Source organism: Trichechus manatus, unplaced genomic scaffold (assembly GCF_000243295.1).
Source record: "Trichechus manatus latirostris isolate Lorelei unplaced genomic scaffold, TriManLat1.0 scaffold00001, whole genome shotgun sequence".
Classification (NCBI taxonomy): Eukaryota; Metazoa; Chordata; class Mammalia; order Sirenia; family Trichechidae; genus Trichechus; species Trichechus manatus.
Genome location: NW_004443937.1, coordinates 37132031 through 37150058, shown reverse-complemented (window position 1 = coordinate 37150058; position 18028 = coordinate 37132031). Strand labels below are relative to the sequence as shown.

The 18028-nt window shown below is 48.7% G+C and overlaps 1 protein-coding gene across 1 annotated transcript in view; it reads right to left on the bottom strand.

Annotated features, from left to right (window-relative positions):
• The window catches only part of FLNB (filamin B), a 92380-nt gene that overhangs the window by 25246 nt on the left and 49106 nt on the right, over positions 1–18028 (bottom strand). The window contains exons 25-37 of the mRNA XM_023727619.1: positions 17167–17290; positions 15970–16126; positions 14512–14701; positions 12525–12772; positions 9329–9400; positions 8510–8612; positions 7675–7815; positions 4879–5007; positions 3956–4129; positions 2711–2869; positions 2218–2421; positions 579–731; positions 354–476 (exon numbers count right to left, since the gene is read on the bottom strand). Of these exons, the coding sequence (XP_023583387.1) occupies positions 354–476; positions 579–731; positions 2218–2421; positions 2711–2869; positions 3956–4129; positions 4879–5007; positions 7675–7815; positions 8510–8612; positions 9329–9400; positions 12525–12772; positions 14512–14701; positions 15970–16126; positions 17167–17290 (1977 nt within the window). The remainder of the gene's footprint in view (positions 1–353; positions 477–578; positions 732–2217; positions 2422–2710; positions 2870–3955; positions 4130–4878; positions 5008–7674; positions 7816–8509; positions 8613–9328; positions 9401–12524; positions 12773–14511; positions 14702–15969; positions 16127–17166; positions 17291–18028) is intronic.

The following is an 18028-nucleotide window of genomic DNA, read 5'->3' as shown; positions in this document are numbered from 1 at the left end:
CCGACATCAGCAGGGCCAAACGTCTCACTGAGATTCTACTCGACAGACTGTAAATCTAAAATTGAGGACCCTACCTATGTTCCCCCATGTGACAAAACAAAGCTGTTTTCATTTGGGAGAAGAAAAACTCAGCAGGTAAACAGATTTATTTGCCTTGGTGGGCACCTGTGCCAAAAAAAAGGTAATAAAATAAAAAATAACACTAAGAGAAATAAAAAGATCATGCGCAGCTGACTTGGATACTATGTCTGGAGCCACGCCTTCACTTGGTTCCCCAGTGGTGCCCACTGCCCTGACCCGTTCCCGAGGGCCAGTGCCCTAGGTTGCCCTGACCCACAAGCCCTCCTGCCCACCTGGGATTTTCAGGTTCAGGTCACAGATGCTCCCGACAGTGGCCACAGACGGGGCCCGACTTGTGCGGGTGATGCTCTCCTTGACTCTTCCCTCCCCGCTGATCTTCACGGTAAATGGGCTCCCTGTAAGAACCGAGAAGGCCCTTGTGAGTGGGCCAGAGGCTGCGGTGCAACAGTGACAGAAAACCCAAGCATCAGTCGGGGAGAAGAGGGGAGCACACGTACCAGGCACGTGCTCGTCGGCGAATTTGGTGGAGACGATGTAGACCCCAGGCACGGTGGGGAAGTAGGAGACCTTGCAGGTGCCATCCTCCAGGTCCTCCGTCTGGATGTCCACTTTGCTGGGGCCTTCCACCGCCAAGGATATGCCGCCATAACCTGCAACACAGCAGCCCATTGGGAAGGGGAGTTTGATGAATGCAGAAAGCACAGCCAACCCCTGGAGGGCAAACTGCTATTTCTAGACAGCAGAAAGAAATGGCAGCCCCTGCTATCGAGTCCCAGGGCAGAGGGCTCTGAGAAGTCCTGCAGTGAAATAACCAGCTGAACATGGCTCTCACCCTGGCAGAACCCATGTCTCACGGAGACGTACTACTATCCCATGGAGCAAGTGTCCTGCAGAGCCCACGGGGAAGACACTGCCCACCCGCCTCCAAGAACAGTATCCACCACCTCGGGGCTTTAAGGCTAGCCACAGCCCTGGTCATCTGAATTTTTAAAGAGCCTCCAGCTGCCTCTGATGTCCAGCTGGAGAGCCACTAAGTCAGCTGCTCTGAAGGTGTAAGAGCATAAAGAATCGACAGGGAACATCTACCGACGAGGAGCAGAAATTCTCCAGCTCTTTCCCCTGGGAATGTGACTGTGTCTAGAATTCACAACTGCAGCCAGAAGGCAGACGATGAAGACACCGGGGTGTTGCCCACTTGGGAGAGTCCCACCTTAACTCAAACCATCTCCGAGTGACAACAGGAAGAGACTCCTTGTCATGGATTGAATTATGTCCCCAAAAAATGTGTGTATCAGTTTGGCTGGGCCATGATTCCTGGTATTGTGTGATTTTCCTGTATGTTGTAAATCCTACCTCTATGATGTCAATGGGGGGGATGGGCAGCCGTTGTGTTAGGACTCAATCTACAAGACTGGATTGTGCCTTGAGGCAATCTCTTGAGATATAAAAGACAGAAGCGAGCAGAGAGACGGGGACCTCATACCACCAAGAAAGCAATGCCAGGAGCAGAGTGCATCCTTTGGACCTGGGGTCCCTGTGCAGAGAAGCTCTTAGTCCGAGGAAAGACTAATGAGAAGGCTGACAGAGGGAGAAAGCCTTCCCCTGGAGCTGATGCCCTGAATTTGGACTTTTAGCCTACTTTACTGTGAAGAAATAAATTTCTCTTGGTTAAAGCCATCCACTTGTGGTATTTCTCTTACAGCAGCACTAGATGACTAAGGCATTCCTCATTTCCATGGAAGCACTGCTCAACTGAACACAATCCTGGCCAGCTGGCCTGACATTCTTTCCTTTGGGATTCGTCCAGGAGACTTGGGAAGCTGAGAACAGTGGCAGGAGGGAATACAGATAATAAAACAGCGATCTGACAGTTACTGTGGCCAGGGGTTCAAATACCAGCAGCAGATAGGACTGATGACCCCTGCGAGCCTCAGTTTATTCATCGATAAAACAGAGGTAAGATCTACTTCACCAGCTGTCAGGAGGCTTAAATGATAATGCAGGTATAAGGATCTACAGCTTAGAAGATGCTCAGAAAGAAAAGGAGCTGGTAGAAGGAGAAGATAAAGCAGCCTGAGTGAAAAGAAGCAGTGCCCTCCAGCTCTGCGCCTGTCCTCTGGGACCACGCCCACAGACCTGCATCCCTCGTGTCCACAATGAAGTCAGACATCTCGAAAGTCCGGCCTTCTGACAGGCCTCGGCCGTAGACTTTGGCTCTGCGGGCATCACCGATCTCAGACTGGACCACCATGATAGACACAGGGCTGTTGGCCACGTGGTTGCCGTTCTTCTTGATGCTGACCAGGTGTTCGCCCACTTCCCGGGGGATGAAGGAGATGCCTGGACCAGAGCAGAGACGGAAGGTTTGTAAGGGTGGAAGGGGTGGATGGGAGGAGTGAGAGGGAGACACAATGGAAATATGACTTCCTTTGTGACTTTCCAGCAACCCAGAGCGTCTAAGACTCTGGTCAACATCACGGAGCAGAAATGCACTTGGACTTTCATCATGCCCGTGACCTGGCAGGTTTACCCCATCACACACCCCAATGAGCTACGTTTCCCATGACAGGACTGCAGGAGTTCCCATCCTCCCACCCAAGCTGTGCCAGCCCCAGCCCAGAAGGCTCACCGATGTGGTTGTTGGGCAGCCTCTTGAGGAGACAGGGCTCGTCACGGCCGGACGGGGCCTTAATGCTGGCCGTCAGGTTACTGAGGTCAGTCTCACTGATATCAAGCAGGAAGTCAGCTGCAGAGCCCAACTTCACCTGGGAGCAGCGTCTGCTGTCATCTGGGAAACAGCCCCCCACCACAGCTCAGGTACACGCTGCTCACCCTCGCACCACATGGCCGCTTAACAGGTAGGATGTAATTACCCAACTTTAAGTGAAAAACTGTGCCTCGGACAATAAGCAGCCTAACCAATGAGAATTGACTTCTACTTAGGCCCGGTTACAGGGCGACCAGGAGATGAGAGGACTTGGAGACGTGCTCACGGAACACTTCTTCAAGGATTCTTGGGTGGCAGAAGGCCCTCCCACCTGCCTGCCGTCCCCTTGGGTAGTTCTCAGTAAACACTCATCATATTCCACACAGGGCTGCTGGCTGCTTCACAGACAGGTCTTGGAGCAGGAACCTTGTCTTGTGGCCCCACTGAGGGCCTGATTCGGAACACAGCAAGCAGAACAGAAGTTAGGAGCATGGACTTTGGAATCAGATAACCTGGCTCTGGATCTCAGATTGCTCACATGTGAACTTGGTTAAGCCATGCCTCCTCCAAGCCTCACTTTTCCCATCTGTAAAATGGACAGCAGGAAGTCTGTCTAGCAGTGCTGCTCGTCCTTGAGCTCATTTACTCATTCAATATGTAGCACTTGTGTGCCTCTATCTGAGGGCCTGCTATTTGAATTGCCAGAGGAACACTGGCACAGAATAGTACCAATACTGGTAACAGTTGCCATCAAGTCAATTCTGACTCGCGGCGACCCCACATGCGTCAGAGTAGAACTGTGCTCCATAGGGTTTTCAATGGCTGCAACCTTACAGAAGTAGATCTCAAGGCCTTTCTCCTGCGTCACCTCTGGGTGGACTCGAACCGCCAACCTTTCCGTGAGCAGTCGAGCGCAAACCGTCTGCAGCACCCCGGGACCTGGCACAGTGTAAGCACCTTCCAAATGGTGGCTCTTGTTTTTTCCTGGATCATCTGCTAATGGAGGAATTCAGCCAGCCCAAAGCTGGACTTGCATCCTCAGTTCCTCCTCAAGGAATCCCCACGCAATCCGACCTAAGTCGGACACCCAGCCTGCTGACCCTGGTCGGGCGGGGAGAGGCTCTGGGTGCCGCCATACCCACGCCGGGAAGCCCCCAGGCACCTCACCTGTGATCTTGGCTGTGAAGGGGCTGCCCGGGATGTGCTTGTCATTGTACTTGACCAGGATGCTGTAGTCTCCTGGCAGAGTGGGCAGGTAGGTCACTGTGCACGTCCCGTCTTTGTTGTCAATGCAGCTGATTTCAGCCTTTGAGGGCCCTTCGATAGCCAGATCCAGACCCCCTGGAGTGGGAGCAGGGAAGGAGGCGTTAGGAAGAGACAGCATCCTTGCTTCAACAGTGACAGCAACTCATCTCGGGTATCCCTGAGGTCGGGACAACTGACTGGCAGTCCACGTGAGCCATAGGCAAGGGGCTGCGTCACCAGAACAAAACCACTTGTGAGGTAAAATGCCCAGTGGGAAGACATCTCACTGTCTGAATTCCTCAGGGCAAGTAACCCAGAAGTCCTCCGCAGTCTTTGGGATGTGGGGGACGAGAATGGGGTGGGGCTCTGCGTGCCGATCTCATACAGGAGGCTCTCAGACAGGTGGTCAGTACTGGCCAGGTGCCAGATACCATCAGGGAAATCCAATTACAACCAGAGATTTAGAGCTCTCCATGAGGTGGATAGAGCTGTATCTAGGACAGACCTCTAGGTAACTCGTGAGGGCCTGTGGGTAGATTTGTATGTGTAAAAAAGAACAAAATGAAAACCATCATCAACATCCAGACACTGAAGTTCAGGCCAGTCACACAAAATATTTCACAGTATGAATATGATTTCAGTCAGGACACAAAGGACTTCAGAGGTCTCTGTTTTGGGTGGAAGACAGAATTGCTCTACGCAGGGACAGATTCACACGGAAGAAAAGGTAAGACAGACACTGTCATGCCGCAGTCTCATTTTTTTAAAACCCGCCACAGAATCGTGGACCCTTCACTCTCCGAATGGATGGCTGGAAGCATACCAAGCCACACAGCACGCCGTACCTTCTCCCGCGTCCTCGGTGACGATGGTGAAGGTGGCGGTTTTGTTGGCCACTCCGTACACCAGGCCTGGGCCGTAGGCAGACACACTCCCACTGTTGGGGTAGTTGACGTAGAACTGCAGTGGGCTCTCTTGGGTTTGCAAAGGACACAGACAACATGGTGAGTCATTAGGGGGTGAAGGCACAGTATGTACAATGGTACCAACATTTACCTATCAGCAGACAGACCTAGAGGGCTGCGGAGCCACCCTCCTGGGCACCCAAGAGGTCTCCTCAGTACTGCTCCCTCAATCATTACCTAAGAAAAGCAATCCTGAGTCAGCTCCAGACTAGGGCGGTGGGGCAGAAGCAGGGGAATCAGCTCCATTTGACAAATACGGAGGCAACCCCAGCACCGTGCGGAGAGATGACCTGCTGGAAGGCCATCTGCCTGCACCTTTCAAAATGCAAGGCCTATAACCTAGGGATTCCAGCACTAGGAGTCAGTCTTTCCTGCAGAAGTGATTCTTCTCACCCACCCCCATTTCCAGCCCTATGTAAGGCCTTCATTTCCAGTGTTCAGATAAAAATAGGAAAAGATCCCAGTGTCCAATAATACAAAAAACAAACAGCAAAAAATGCAGCTGCCATCGAGTAGATTCCAACTCATGGTGACTCCATGTGTTTCAGATCAATGGCTGTGATCTTTTAGAAGTAGATTGCCAGGCCTTTCTTCCAAGGCACCTCTGAGTAGATCTGAACTGCCAACCTTTTTGTTAGCAGCCAAGCACTTAACTATTTGTGCCACCCAGGGAGACTCCTGGTAAAATAAACACTGGCCTATTCATGCAGTGATTAAAAAGAATGATGGAGTTCTGCGTGTACTTGGGAGACTATCCACAAGGTCTGCATCAAAAAAATGAGAAAGTAACTCGCTATATAACATGAATACCATTATCTCATTTCTTCAAAAAGAGAATTGGTGCATGTTTGTGGCCACACAGAAAAATATCTGAGAAGACATTCACACCAGCTGCGGAAATTGAAATCAGCAAGGACATATTTTTTACTCTCTATACATCTGTACTTTAGAATATTTAAATAGGAGCAGATAATACAATTTTGTTTTAAACAGATATTATGTACACATACATAGGTTAACTAAAGCAAACGTCCAACTGGGTGATATATTTGCAACTCCTATCACAAATAGAAAACTGATATGAAAAAGGCCAACAACCAAACAGAAAAACAGGCCAAGGATACAATGCTCGATTAAGAGAATGAAATGCAAATGGTACTTAAACATATGCAAACTTGCTCAATCTCACTCATAAGAGACATACAAATCAAGCAACACCACGATACCGTTTTGCAACCGTCCGACTGGCAAAGACCCAAAAACTTGACAGTCTACTCCACTGGCCAGCCTGTGGAAATACAAGTACTCTCGGACATTGTTGGTGGGTGTGTGAATGGAACACGCTCGCTGAAAGGCAATCTGGCTAGATCTGCGTGTGTGAACTGGAACACGCTCTACTCTACGAAGGGCAATCTGGCTAGATCTGGCACAACTCTAAATGCCTGCTCCCCCTGAGCCAGCACTTCCTCCCCTGGGGAAATGAGGTCTGTAAGAGGCTCTTCCCTGCAGCACGGCTAGTGACAGGAAAGGGTGAGGGACAATGACCTCCAGGAGGGGAACTGCTTAAAGTCATAATGGTTCATCCGAATGGTGGAAGACTACAGAGATGCTCTCTTATCTGGATGTGGAAAGCTCTCCTGGATATACTGTTACACGAAAAGAGCAAGGCAGGACAGTGTGCAGAATGTAAAAAAACAAACAAATAGTTGCCGCAGAGCTGACTCCAACTCATGGCGACCCCATGTGTGTCAGAGTAGAACTGTGCTCAACAGGATTTTCAATGGCTGATTTTTCACAAGTAGATCACCAGGCCTTTCCTCCAGAGCACCTCTGGGTGAACTAGAACCTCCAATCTTTTGGTTAGCAGCCGAATGCATTAACCATTTGCACCACCCAGGGGCTCAATGTGCAAAAAAGGCTACTATTTATGTAAAAAAAAAAAGAAAAAGAAAAAGGGGAGCGATTAAAAATCTGTATTCCTGTTTACTTGTAGAGTCTTGTGGATCCTCTGAAATCAAACATAAAAACATGAACACCAGTCAGGTTCAAAGAGAGGGCAGATGGGGATATGCGTGGGAGGGAACCTTTCATCACATCATCCTTATTTTTAAACCATGTGAACGTGTAACCTACTCGAAATACTAAGGTAAAAAATGAAGAGATATTTCAACAACTAAAAAGAACAGGAACATTGTGCTCACTCATGGAAACGAAACCAGAGTCGGCTTTCCTCCTCAGGGGCTCTGACAATCAGGCAGTTTGTCTTTCTCTCTCCCAGTCACGCTTCGTGACCTCTCCTCCCGCCTCAGACTCCCGCCCGAAACCCCCAGGCCTCGTAGGGCTCTGCAGGCTGGGCTGGAGAGTCTCTCGCTGCATCTCGTATTTTCTCCCAGTTCACCCTTTGGCCACCCCCAGCAGAGTGACAAAGACAAACAGCCCGGCCCCAAGGGCCTGCACTGTGACCCAGGATGCTGAGGGGCACCAGCCCATCTGGAAACCAATGGACCTGCTGGGGTCACGGGCTGCTCTGTTTCACAGGGATGCCGACATTGCCTTCCCAAACTGCCACTGAGAACCATTCCATGCACAGCTGCCGACCTCTACATCTGCAAACCTCCCAGATTTCGAGGCCTAAATCACAGAGTCCTGCTGGGCTGCCAGCCGAGCTCGACTCACCAGGGATGTGGCTGCCCATGTATTTGATGTGCATCTCATGGAGGCCGACCTCCGAGGGGGCGTATCTGACAGTGACTGTGCCGTCCTTGTTGTCCACAATCTCAGGGGTGGCTGTCTTCCCGGAAGGCATGTGGACCTCCCCTAGGAGTGCAGGGAGACAGGACACTGAGCCTATCGGCCACTTTCCTGGGAAAGACTGAGTGCAAGGAGCAGGATGCCTTCAAAGTCAAGGTCTTCCCACCCAAGAACATTCACTGCTGCCCCAAACGTCCATGTCCCACAGCAGGAAAACAGAGACTTGTTTGCTTTCTGTTCCCTCTGGCTTCCACAAAATGCAGCAGGAACTCCTAAGTCAATGGTTTTCTGCAAGTGACGAATCAGAAGCTCAAAGAGGATTTGAGGAGACCATGAAACCAGCAGGATGAGTACACAGTGAACTCAGAGAAGCAGGCACACACAGGAGACTGAAGAGGGAAAGTCACAACTCCCGCATAGTAGGTCCCTGTGCCAAGGTCAGATTCGGAACAGCTGGAGATCAAGGGAAGGCAGAAAGAAGGGGTGAACAGAAATCCGACAGCTGAGAGGTGTCCAAACACAGCAGTTCCAGGCCCTCTCAAGAATGTGATGCAAGTTATGAATGAACTGTTTCCTCTGAGAGACACATATACACACAGAACATCTGTAATCTCAGGTCTCATGGGCCAACCCCTAAATCAAGAACCAGAGTTGCTGGGTTAAGGACCCCTGGTCTGGTGGACAGGTGGAACCACCTTCCAGCACCGTTCTTGAGAGTTAGTGTGAGTGAGGGCAAGGTGGCTTTCATGAGAGCACTTACCGGTAATTTCTCCTTTCCTGACCGCAAACGGGATGACCAAGTCAAAAGGCTTAAATCTCAGACCGTTCATGTCACTCACTGGGACATAGGCCTCTTCGGTTACCTAAAACAGGAAGCAGTGGTCACTGGATAAAGTGGACACCAGAGCAGGCTCGTGAAGTTACTTGGGGCAGAGCAGCTGGCAATTTTGCAAGCCAGTCGAGCCGGGATTTAGGGCCGTGGCTGCCCACGGGGCACAGGCTTTGTCTACTGGCCCAGGTTGCAGGGCTGAACCTGAAGGATTTGAGCAGCTGTGCTGACCAATTGCTAGAAATCACTCGGCAGTTTGCTTGTAAAATTTCCAGCAGTGCCCACAGGGAAGAGGAAAAGTGAGAGACAGCAATGTCTGTGAGTCCCAAGAGGCTCCACCTGGAAAGCTTTAGTTGCTTGTGGCCTGGAAAAGAAGGTGCGTTTTAAGTGGCAGCGAGCGGCAGCAGTGGCTTCCCCCTGAACAGAAACCGAATGTGCAAAGGGCGGCTTTGAGAGTCAGCAGGAGGGCTGAAGACAGTTGTCCTTCTGTCTTTACACATGGAGACAAACTGTGGCGAGCGTGATCATAGACATGACGGGGGGCGATTCACGGGGTGCGTACGATGACACCAGGGTGGGTCTTATCACAGAGAAAGCGGGTGCTGCTGTGATGGGCTGATCGGTGGGAGAAATGAATGACCGGCACACCAAGAGGGCTTAAGCAGTCCCTAGAAGCAGGCTGCAGCTTTTCTGAAATGAAGGCTGAGTCAACACAGAAACGTAGAAAGGGGAAAAAAAATAAAAGTGTACCCAGGGCCTGAATCCAGGGGGACATGCATTTACCGGTGCCTGCTCCATGGCCGTGACTTCTCCATCTGTGGCCTGGTTGGTGGCAAATGGAGATTAGTTGGGAAGGATATTGCTACTCAATAGATTCTACAACCTGAGAGCCGCTTCCTCCCACCTGCTCCGTCTTGCACAACAGTGAGCCCTTTGGAGAACAACTTGGTGTCCTCTCCTCGAATGTCAAACCCACATGCCCTTTGCAGCCACAAACCCACTTCTAGGAAGCAGGCTCACAGACATACTGGCAGGACACAGGTACGTGAGATGTGCCGGGGTCTCATGGGAGCTGCTCACGACAGTGAGCAACTGAAGCAACCTGAACGTCCCTCTGTAACAGAACCAGTGGCCAGTCAGAAGGAGCAGTTAAGTTGTAGGAGTTAGCATGGAAAGGTATTTCCTGCATACTGAGAGAAGTAAGCAAGTTGCAAAACAATGCGTTCAGGGAAGTGTTTGTCGTGTAAACAGAAAAACTAACATCATGGAAAGGGGACTCCTTCCTTGATAAACGCCTAAGGGGTTGATGTTTAAAAGTTTTTAATAAATTCATTAATAAAGCTTAAAGTCTTAGACTTCATACTCCTGATCCAACTGACCCGATAAGGGGGACCCCAAGGGCCCTCTCAACCCCCCTCTTCTGCCATGACAAGAACTGAAGGCCTCCTCTATGCGGGGTGTGTGTGCGTGTGTGCGTGCGCGTGCAAATTAACTCCTTTTCATGTATTTTGGCATCTGCAGAAAGGGGGCTTCACTTACAAAGGCAGCTTTGTGAGCTTCTACATTTGGGAACAGCTCTATCCCCCACTTCTGGGGCCCTCTCAGATCGAGGCTATTCATGGACGCATGAGCCGTGAGGCTAAATGATGGCCTTTGATCCAAGACTTCTCAAATGTTGAGCCACAGGCAGATAAGCTGCCAGGCCGTGACTTCTCGTGCGGCGTTTGTGTGATGTACTTCACTGACCCAGGAGGCTGTGGGTCTCCTTGAGACATCTGCCAGGAATGCAGTGCTGGGTATTCACATCCTTCAGGCCCCAAGCTTGTAGAGGGAGGCCAGCAGTCTACCCAGTTGAAGTCAATGAACAGAAAGTCAGTCAGCTGGGTAAGGCTGGAAAAGCTTGGAACGGGAGGATGAAGATTCCACGGTGGCCGCCATTTTCTGCCTTCAGCAGTAGTTTGGGGGCAGTGTGTATACACAAAGTATCCCTGCTTTATGTGCGCTCCAGGGCCTGTGGTCGTTGGTAGCTGCCGTCGAGTTGGCCCCTGACTCATGGCAACCCCATGCACAACAGGATTGGACTGTTGTGATTCACAGGGTTTGGGTTTTCATTGGCTGGTTTTCAGAAGCAGATTGCCAGACCTTTCTTCCTAGTCCCTCTTAGTCTGGAAGCTCCGCTGAAACCTGTTCAGCATCATAGCAACATGTAAGCCTCCACTGACAGCTGGGCGGTGGCTGCGTATGAGGTGCACCGGCCAGAACAGAACTTGGGTCTCCCGCATGGAAGATGAGAATTCTACATTGAACCACCACTGCCTATAGGTAACAATTACTCCCAATGACTTTGGTGGCCCCACTTTGGGGCTGTGGCCTGCCTGCTAAAATGGTCCTCAGTATTTTGACACTGAATTTTACGCTCAAACCCTCCCAATGTGGTCTTGTACTCCCATTGCACTCTGGCTGCTTCCATCCTGCCGATTCTAACCAATCAGATAAAACCCACTGCAGACTAGAAAGAAATTCCTAAAATTGCAATGGGACTTCTTCTCTATAAACAAGAAGAGCATAAACTTTTTGGCTACATTTCTCCCCTGAAGGAGAAAAACACTTGCAAGTGAAAATGTCAAAAGTTGACAAGTGTTTACATACTTGAGACATAAAAGAGCCTCCCAGATCTCTGGCAAAATGTTTACAGATAAACAAGAGTCTAAGAAAGGCAAAACACCAATAACAGATGACAGGCTGGAAGAGAGTCCTTGGGCTTCTGTTTAAAATAGAGCCTTCCTGCCCTTCTCCATGGCTGCACAGAGGGAAATCATTAGAAGGTGGTTTGCAGGCTGTGCGTGGTGCCAGGTCATTAAGGGCCTATGAATCTTGTGCTCAAGCGTGGCTGCTGCCCTCGGCATCAATGGACAGCGGGTGAGGAAGATGGCTCGGCACCCGGTGGCTGTCCAGAGTGGACTTGGGTTCTGGGTCTGTTCCTGAATCTCTGGAAGTTACCTAGGGCGTTGCTTTCCTCATCTGCAAAGCAGTCAACAATGTCAACCAACTATCCATAGGGACTCAAGCTGACAACAGAGTAGACAGGAAACTTAGGGGGCAGTGAGTTTAGATTAACGGGCTTGTAGGTTTATGTTAATTCAGAAAAGGAGGGTGAGAATGGTTGTACAACTTGAAGAATGTAATCAATGGCACTGAATTGTACATGGAGAAACTTGAATTGGTGTATGTTTTACTGTGTATATTCTCAATAACAACAACAAAATAAAATAAATTATTTAAAAAAAAAAAAGAGTCAACAATGCTTGGTTTTGAGGGTCAAATGAGATAATGCACCTAAGGTTTCTAACCCCTTTCCTGGGTGAAAAATCTTAATAATCAGAAGATGATCTCAAGGTTACTCAGAACTGAAAATTTAAGACCCTCGACATTCTTCAGCCCAGACACTTCCATAATGGCTTCCTTTACTCCAGATGTTCCTAGTTTCAAAAGACAAGGTATTTCTCCCTCATAAACAAAATTCAGACCTTTCCAAAACAGAACCGGAGTCCTGGGATACGAGAGTCAAGTCCCCAGACAGAACAGCATCCTCTCTCCTTCAGCCATGGAGAAAGGCCATGGAGATGGGGGAAGAACTAGCAGAAGAGGATGAGAAACTGTAACATTTACTTATAAACGTTTTTTACAGAAGTGTATCTTTCTCAAGGGGACTTGGGCCAGGACACTGCTGAAGGTTCTTAGCACGGCGGGTGCCTTGGCGGCCAATAAGACTCCCTAAAAGCCCTCAGAGCCAAAGGGTCTCTGGGTCTCTAGAGATTAGGCCTCTACAAAGTCACAACCGCTTTAAAAAACAAGTGAAGCGGAAATCCTAGCCAGGGCTCAGTGACTGGCGGCTGTTATTGTTTCTATTAACAGCAGTCTGCTCTGGAGGAGGAACCTGCCTTACCATAACAGTGAAGGGGCTGTTGGGAATATCGACGCCACCGAAGCGCACGTAGATCACGTAGGTGCCTGGCTTGGCAGCTGTGTAGAAGATGTCATAAGTACCATCCTCATTCTCAATGACATCGGCCTCAGCCTCAGTGCCGTCTGGGGTCAGAACCGTGCAGGTCACTTTCCCCTTCCCGGCGGTCTTGGCGTCTACCATGAAGCCCACTTCCTCACCGGTTTTCACGGTGGAGGCGATTCCAGGACCTGGAGAGACACAAGTTCAGAAGACGAGAATGGATGCATCAGCTACGGACACTTGCCCTGGAGGCTTCAGAACAAATCACACTTGTTCACGCTGTGTCTGGAAATGTTAGCCCTTCAACTGCTGCCACACAGTCGGGTGCTCCAAAGGTCACCTGGGGAAGGTGCTACGCAAGGGAGTATTTCATCAATTACTTACTAAGTAAGGAGGACCTACGAACTCTGAGTGTCAACCAGATGTTAGACCTGGTTCACCAGCATTCAAGGGTATGGGGATAAAGGTCAACTTCCATCACTAAATATGCACTGGGCATTTTCTAAGGCCAGGTACATAGAAAGGTGAGCAGGACAGTCCCCGCCCTCAAGGAGCTTACAGTCTAATGAATGAAGGCACCAAGGATGACAGCTCAACCTGCCATGGAAACAATGGAGGGACTGAGTTACAGAATAGACAACCAACAGTTCTGCAGAGAATTGTCCTGCTCTAAGAATTTATATCCCAGTGTTGCCACATTGACAGAGGGCTTCCTGAAAAAAGAGAAAATGGTTGAATTCTGATGAGTACTCCCCAAACAATGACCAATACCTCTCTCTGTCTGATCTTGGCATCTCTTTACATAGGATTTATACAATATCAGGGAGTGCAGAAAATGTGAACTAAGAGCACACTGGCAAAAATAAGTGAAGTGTGTAAGACCCAGGAGGAGTCACAAGACCACTGCTTAGACAGACAGCTGTGAAGAGGAGATGGGAGCCAGTCTGTGGAAGGCCTTGAATGGCAGACCAAAGGTGTGGACTGCAGGAGCCCCAGGCTGAGCAAAGTATTCAACAGGAGTCTGCTGGAGCTGGGGCAGAACGGGCTGGAGAAATAGGCAAGGAGGAAGTCCCTGCCCAAAAGTTAACCCTCAGGTTAGCAAAAACAATTCAGTTCGTCACTGGCAAGGCAGACCTAGGAAATGTCTTTGGATTGGCCAGTGTTTCAAAATTTCTCAATTTTGGCCCTAGGTAAGTGAAAAAAGGTCAAGCTGAGCAATTTACATCCTTGCCCAGAAAGTCAAAAGATTTTCTCCACTTAGAACTGGCTGAGATATGAGATAATTAGTTTTTTTAACTTAAAGAAAATAAAATGTTTCATTTCACAGATGGAGATTCGTGTTTTGAAATCTGCCTGAGCAGCATCACAGACTTGCTGGGGGTGTTCTTAGAAAATGAAAGAACCATGTATTCAAATTGTTGCATCTTAGAAACTAAAGGTGTTGAGATGCTCGTGGAGAAGTCCTGAGAGACCTAGACATAAGTCCTAAGAATCGAGGAAAAACCTGGATTCTTTCATGTCTTTCTCTAGTGCTGACCTGAAATGCTCCTGAGACCATCTTCTTGTGGCAGAAATTTGCTGCTTTTCAGGGGACTCACCGTCATACTGGAGATCTCAACAAATATACCCACTTCAAAAGTGACAGAACAGTAGCCGCCATGTGCCAGGCACTGTGCTAATAAGCATTTTTCAGGCCTGACCCCACCCAATCTTTGCAATAACCCTGTGGAACATTCTCTCATCTTTTGAAGAACTTCATGAATCTAAAGGTTCCCAAAAAAGATCTTCAATCCAAGTCTCACTGAAGCTCAGAGTGGTTGAGCAACTTCCCCTGGTCACACAGCTACTAAGTGGCAACAGTGGGGTAGCCTGCAGCTTTCTGACTCCAAAGCCCCCACTCCTGACCTTGATGCTACCCTGCACTTACCAGTGGCCAGGCACTTGCTGGCATCGCCCGTCTGGGTGGCCCGGATGCGGTAGGGAGAAAATGGGATATCGTCCCCCCCGTAGGTGACCCCAATCGAATAGCGTCCGGTCTTGTCGGGGATGTAGGTAACAGCGTAGGTACCATCTTTATTGTCTTGAACAACGGCTCTTTTGGGTTTTCCCTCTTGGTCCTGCGGATAACAGTGAGATACTCTTTAGGGTATTGTTGTCAAGATGTAGAAACCATTCATGAAAAACCTGGATACATTTTGCTCATTAATTAGCACCTCTAGTGGGAGGGGACGGGGCCCTGTGGCACAGTGGTGAAGCATTTGGCTGCTAACCAAAAGGCTGGCAGTTTGAATCCACCAGTCGTTTCTTGGAAACCCTATGGGGCAGTTCTACTTTGTCCTATAGGGTCGCTATGAGTTGGAATCAACTTGACAGCAATGCGTCTGGTTTTTGTTTTTTTTTAGTGGGAGGGGACAGGGGATTAATATAATCTTTTTTTTGTAGGGAGAGAGAGTCACAGATTCCTTTAACACTGTGATGGCCACAGCCAATTTTTAACAACTCTTTTGTCAAGTGAATAAACAGCGTTTTTGCTCAAAATCCATTGAAATTAGGAAGGAAAGTGTAATTGAGGCTCCTACTCATATGCCACCACATCCATTCTGCCTTTTTTCTTTTGTACTAGGACCCTAACTGTTAACTAGGTGAACTGAATGAAGAATACAAGATTCCATTTCCTAGCACTCCTTGTCACGAGGTATGGCCATGTGACTTATGACCAAATTTGGTAAATGAGATGAAAGTAGAAGTCTTATGAGGGCCTTCTGATAGAGGTGCTTAAGGGAGCTGATTGAACTGGGAGGGCGTCTTTATTCCCTCTGCCTTTTCTCCACATTCTGGCCTACCATGCATATGCAATGGCTGGAGCAGTGGCAGCCTTTTTGGTTCGTGAGTAAACCTTAAGGATAGAAGCCACATGCTATGATACATAAGTAGAGAGCTAGCTCTGCTTTCTTGATGAGCTATGAAGCCACTTAGATGGTTTACCTAGGTGGGCAAGTATCACTCTTATAAAAGGCTGTTTTTTACAAGAGAAAATAATTCCATGTATTTAAGCCATTCTTATTTTGGGATTTATTATGATAACGTGCAGAACTTAGTCCTAACTGATCCAATGAGCAATTCAAAACATTTTAAAATAAATCATAGAAAGACGTAATGAAAAGTAAAATACATAAGAGTCACCAAATATTGGTGCTTAGAGCCATACACCTTTCTCTGATGAACATGTTTATTTTCCTCCAGTTACTGCCTCTTTGGTAGGGAAACTCTAATACACACTTCCATCAGGTCAGAAATTGACTAATAAAACCCTTGTTCTTATCACTGGCCAAGAAATTAGGTCCTATCAATCAGCTCGGACTCCAGAATATAACTCAGAAGTTACCGTTATCTGAACAGCAAGTAGGCCTTCCCCGGCATCTCTGGCATCGATTGCAAACTCCACGGGCAGACTGGCGGGCACTCCGTAGGAACTGAGGCCAGGGCCACTGGCGGTCACTTTGCTGGCATCATACGTGGGAAGGACCTTGACCTTAAAGGGACTTGACACATACACACACACCCTGGTCAGGGTACACATCAACTCTGCTATGTCCAACCTCTCTTACACATACAGACTGGGACTGAATAGGGATTTCTACAGCAGTCAAGACACTGAGTTTAGTTAAAGTGCCTTAAGTCCAGCAGAAATTTACAACCATGAGGTAGTAACTGTTGCAGAGCAGACCAGCTCTGCCCTGAGTGGGTCCCATGGCATACAGTTTGGGGGAAGAAGGGCCCCCAAATTAGCTTGGGAAACATAGGGTTAAACACATTTAACCCACTTTTGTTGTACTAAGACAATACATAGTCATCAAAACACAGACAGAATACTGGAACTTGAGTTTTACTATTCTACCTCATGCTCTCTTATTTTCTCCTTTCCATATGCTTTATAAGGTACCTGATATATCAGCAAAGTAATACATAAATGTAATTTATAAATTATATATTTTCACATAGCTAAAGCTATATGTATATTTCTATACGAAGTGGGTATAACAGGGGTATGGGTGAAAACGTTTTTATCTTAAGTGTGATCAAAAACATTTAGTTCACAAGGTGAAGCGCTTATGCAACATTCTTCGTATTAATAAGAATGAGGAACAAGGATTCTACACAACATCTTCTGGGAACACTACTGCCAACCAAACCCTCAAGTAAAGAAGTAAAAACCTTTGCCCTAATCAGAAAGCTACTTACAGGGTCACCAAAAAGAAGCTTCTGGTAAATTAATACACTTGTTGTTTCTTTAAAGATTTCCAACTCCTTAATTTCAGCTTGCCCTTCCATTAAAGATGGCTGAAAGGAACGAGGGCTGGCGGAGCACCAAGAGCAGAAGCCCCACACACCAAGGCTCTGCACCCTAACACCCACAGGGAGCAGGCAGGTTCTCAGCGATACTTGCTGACTGGATAGATAGATGGATGGATGGATGGATGGACAGATGGATGGTCCCGCCACCAGAGTAGTGCTGGCCAGTTCTGCAGGGGGTGGGCTTGAGGCTGGTTTGGACACCCTTCTTCAAGCGTCAGAAGCTTACCTGCGAGGGATCTCTTCATCAGCATATTTGACAGAGACCATGTAAGGCCCCTCCTGGGACGGGGTGTAGGTCACTGTGTGTGTGCCATCCCCATTGTCCACCACGTTCACCAGCTCCACCAGGCCTGAGGACAGAGACGAGAAGTCTGAGGACCAACCTCGCCTCCCCTTCATTCTACCCTGAGCAGAGTTTGAAACAAGATCATGACCATCCCCGAGACCTACTGGTTTGCACTGATGGGCAACATAAAGGCAAGCAGGCCATGACCAGAGACCTAAGGAATCACAGTGAGACAAGGCCCCCACTCCATGGCTGCAGAAATGACCCCAAGACACATTTAGCTTTTTGTTGGCTGAAGGACACTCGGTCTGCCCTAGAGCATAATTAAGGAGACCACCTTCACTTGTTACTGGAGGGGTATGGTGAAGATGTAGGCTGCAGACACGCCGCATCTTTTCAAGCTGGTTAGGCATGCGTGGGATTTGGCAATTTTACTCGATAGCTGAGAAGGGGCCAAAGAGTCCAGAGCTCTAAACAGCAGAAATTAACCAATGGGCTGGCCAGTCAAGACTTCTGACCACCTCTGAGTAAACACTGCTACGGGCCAGCATGCTGGGTGCACGGGTAGGGCAGGAAAGGGTGCCAGTCTTGTAGGGCGGACCCTGAATGTGACACCAGTTGGGGTTGGTTAGAGTCTGTGAAAGCATAATTGAGGCATGCATTGGGCTGGTAGAGCCCACATCCAGTTCTGACTATGAGAGTCAAGGGTGGGTCAACTGCTGGTAGGTTAGTCAAAGAGTGACAGACTCATAAAGCAAAGCAGAAGAGGTGCGTACAAGTCAATTTTAGAGGCAAGGCCAGC